The 3156-nt window shown below is 49.8% G+C and overlaps 1 protein-coding gene across 1 annotated transcript; it reads right to left on the bottom strand.

Moving 5' to 3' along the window:
- Positions 1 to 1413: 1413 nt before the first annotated feature.
- Positions 1414 to 2314, bottom strand: LOC125509514 (calmodulin-like protein 2). The gene has a single exon (XM_048674496.1). It carries the CDS (start codon positions 2129 to 2131, stop codon positions 1595 to 1597), a length of 537 nt encoding a protein of 178 aa, XP_048530453.1. The 5' UTR covers positions 2132 to 2314; the 3' UTR covers positions 1414 to 1594.
- Between the last annotated feature and the right edge of the window lie 842 nt (positions 2315 to 3156).

Below are 3156 nucleotides of genomic sequence, written 5' to 3'. Positions count from 1 at the left end.
AGAACAAGTGTTGTGCAGTTTGAATCTGATCACAAAACAAACAAATGGATTACCAGACCATTTTCCTTCCTCATAACTTCTCTAGTTTCTTTTAGCTGGGAACATAACTTCTCTAGTTAGCACAACCTTTTGAAGAAACTATCATAAGAAAACCTGATCTTTAGCACCAGAAACATAATTTCCCAGCCGCTGGTACATCGACTTGGTGGTGAACTCACCTTTCTTGTTCATGAACTAGGAAATCTTACCAGGATCATCATTTCTAGGTATGGATGCAACTTCATCTGTCATCCCGGCCTCCCTCCACACCGCGTAAGTAAATCAGGTGACAAGACAATATGCGACGAAAAGCTAAAGTACGGTTATATTTTCCAAATCACCGACAGTACATTTCTATTCCTGGTTGTGACAAATATTATAAAGATCAGGATAATGTTCATTCAAATTATTTTTATTGTGAATGATAACATATTTCCATGACCCGCAAAAAAAGATAACATATTCCCATAATATAGCAATATCGCCTTTCTGCAAGAGAAGTCTACGCCTAATAATCGTACAAAAATCTTTAATTTCGTGATACAAGCGGGAATCAACAACCTAGTTTTTATCGATGTGATAATTTTTTATGTCTACAATATTTGGCTTTACTAATACGCAGCCAGATCGCCGGTCGAGCCTCAAGCTTTCACCACCATTTCAAAAGGAGAACAATATTTTATTTTCCAATATTCTTCGCACCCGAGCCTCCTTTTTTAGTAGAATCTATACACACCCTCGTCCATCAAACCATGCGATTCTTATTCCACATAAACTTTCTTCTATGTTTATCCCCTTTTTCCACAAGAGAGTAATTCATCACGAACATGGACATGTCATAGGACGTTAAGCGAGTCAAAACAGAATTAAACAAGCGAGCCAAAACGGAATTAAACAAGATGGTTCTAGGCTTCCAGCCATGTAGATAGTGTCAACGCTACGTGGTGATACATCATTTGCAGTTGACTGTTGACATATTCCTGTTTCAAGCAGAGACTATTCACATCGTGATACGATGAAGAACACATGACATTCGTCAAGAAATTAGTTGCTGAAATGACGAGCCGGCCCGGCCTTTGTGTCATTATAAAGTTGATGTAATGCAAAAGTTGAACGCAATGGTAGAACCGTGCCGATATATGATTCATCCAAGAAATATAATTTGGTGAAAAGATTCTATATTATTATTTTTTGCATGATAATATGCATCCTTCTCATGCAGAGGACAGGGATGTCCTCCTTTTCCAAAAGAAATATGTGTCTCACTCATATCATAAAGATTATAGTACAAGTTAAGTAAAGACCATCTCGTAAAAGACCGATATGCCAAAAATAATTTGATAAAAATATTCTAAATATTTGCTCCATGGCTAATATACATAATCCCATCAAAAGCATATGTATTGTATAAAGAATCGGATTAAAATACACACGAGATTGTGTGCACGGTGCACCATTCGGCTCCATTCGGGCCGGAAAAAGGACAAGTAAGCAGAACGAACGAACAAACAAACGAATTGAGCAAATCATCGGTGATCGGACGCCGGCGGCCACTTCACGAGCTGCTCCTCTCCATGAAGGTGAGGAACTCCTGGAAGTCCATCCGGCCGTCCTTGTTCTCGTCATAGGCGTCGATCATGCGCTGGCATTCGGCGGCCGCGACGCCGGCGGTGAACCCGAGCGACCTCAGCACGCTCCGGAGCTCTCCGGCGTCGACGAACCCGTCGCCGTTGCGGTCGAAGACGCGGAACGCCCCCGCGGCCTCCTCCACGGTGGCCTCCTCCTCCTCGAACAGCGCCGCCGCGTCCTCGAACCCGACCGAGGCGGCGCCGCCCGCGCCCATCACCCCGAGAACCACGTCCAGGTCGACCTCCGAGGCGCCACTCGCCGGCGCAGGCTGCGCTGGCTCCGGCTCCGGCGCGGGGGCGGCCGAGCGGCGGCTGGCGGAGGAGGAGGAGGAGGTGGAGGACTTGACGAGGGCGGAGAGCCAGACGAGGACGACGTTGATGGAGATGGTCACCACGGCCTGCGCCACGGAGAAGTTGAAGTAGGACGCTGCCGGCGCCGAGGAAGATGTCATCTCCATGTCCATGTCACTCTGTCTGTGCCTGTTTCCTCCGCTCTGGTTGCCTTGGTGCTTGCTTCTTGCTCGCCTCCGAGATGAGAATTGTCGCTGCGTGCTGGATGCTATTTGCCGAGCCGGAAGGCTTGCATATATAGTCCCGGGTAGCCTCGCGAGAAGGCGGGAAAGAAGTTGGAAGGGGGGACGGACGACGGCCGGGACTTGGGAAGAAAGCCGGGAGCGAGGAAGGTTCCCGGAAGCAGGGAGGCGTGGTGGAAACGCCGGACCGACCGAGCGGTCGCCGGTTCGTGCCTTGTTGTCGTGCGCGCGCGCGGGGGGGTTCGAGGGAGCTTCGCGGCGTGGAAACATGGGCGGGTCGACGTCGTCTGGTCATGGCGCACCGGCGACCCGACCGCATTCTCGGTTGGGGTTGGCGTTGGAATTCCACGCAGCCTCTCTCCTCTTTCCCTAGCACGTCGCTTTCGTCTCGTCTCTGGTGGATCCGCTCGTCTGCTACTCTTTCCGTTGTCGGGTTCCTCCTGGTTGATTTTTCTTTTTGCGACTGATTTTTGATTTGATTTCGATAGATATATGACCTGGTGGTATACGGCGACCGGCGTGAAGGAAGGTTGGTGAGTTGGCTGGCGAGCTCTTGACCCGATTTCGTGGTGGACTCGACCAACGGCGGAGCTTCGTGGGGGCGAACCTGGGCCCATTTTTTACAGCCCACAAGGCCCATTTTCTTATCTACTCGTTGCACCCAGCGAAGCGAGCGAGAGCAATTAAGGGAGTGTTTGGATCTCTCGCCCGCTCACCTTGTCGGGCAAGGCTAGCCTTGCCAACGGAGGCTAGCCAAATCGGCTCGCTCACACAAACGTAGAAAAATCTGGAAACTGCGGGTAAGGAGACCAGTTGCCGAGGAACCAAATGCTTAGCTTCTTTGCTTTGCGAGGCAAGGCAAGAGCTTGCCCAGGAACCAAACGTGCTATAAGATTTCACGTTTGACCTGTGACAGCTGACGCCTGAGAGTGGGGATGGGGCACCGTACCGGCGGA

Source organism: Triticum urartu, chromosome 5 (genome assembly GCF_003073215.2).
Source record: "Triticum urartu cultivar G1812 chromosome 5, Tu2.1, whole genome shotgun sequence".
In the NCBI taxonomy this organism is placed as follows: Eukaryota; Viridiplantae; Streptophyta; class Magnoliopsida; order Poales; family Poaceae; genus Triticum; species Triticum urartu.
Note: the sequence above shows the minus strand (reverse complement) of the source record. Positions and strands in the feature narration are given on the sequence as shown.

What these genes read in the sequence shown, in the direction of transcription:
- LOC125509514 (XM_048674496.1), bottom strand. Translation starts at nt 2,131, where the DNA reads ATGGACATGGAGATGACATCTTCCTCGGCGCCGGCAGCGTCCTACTTC.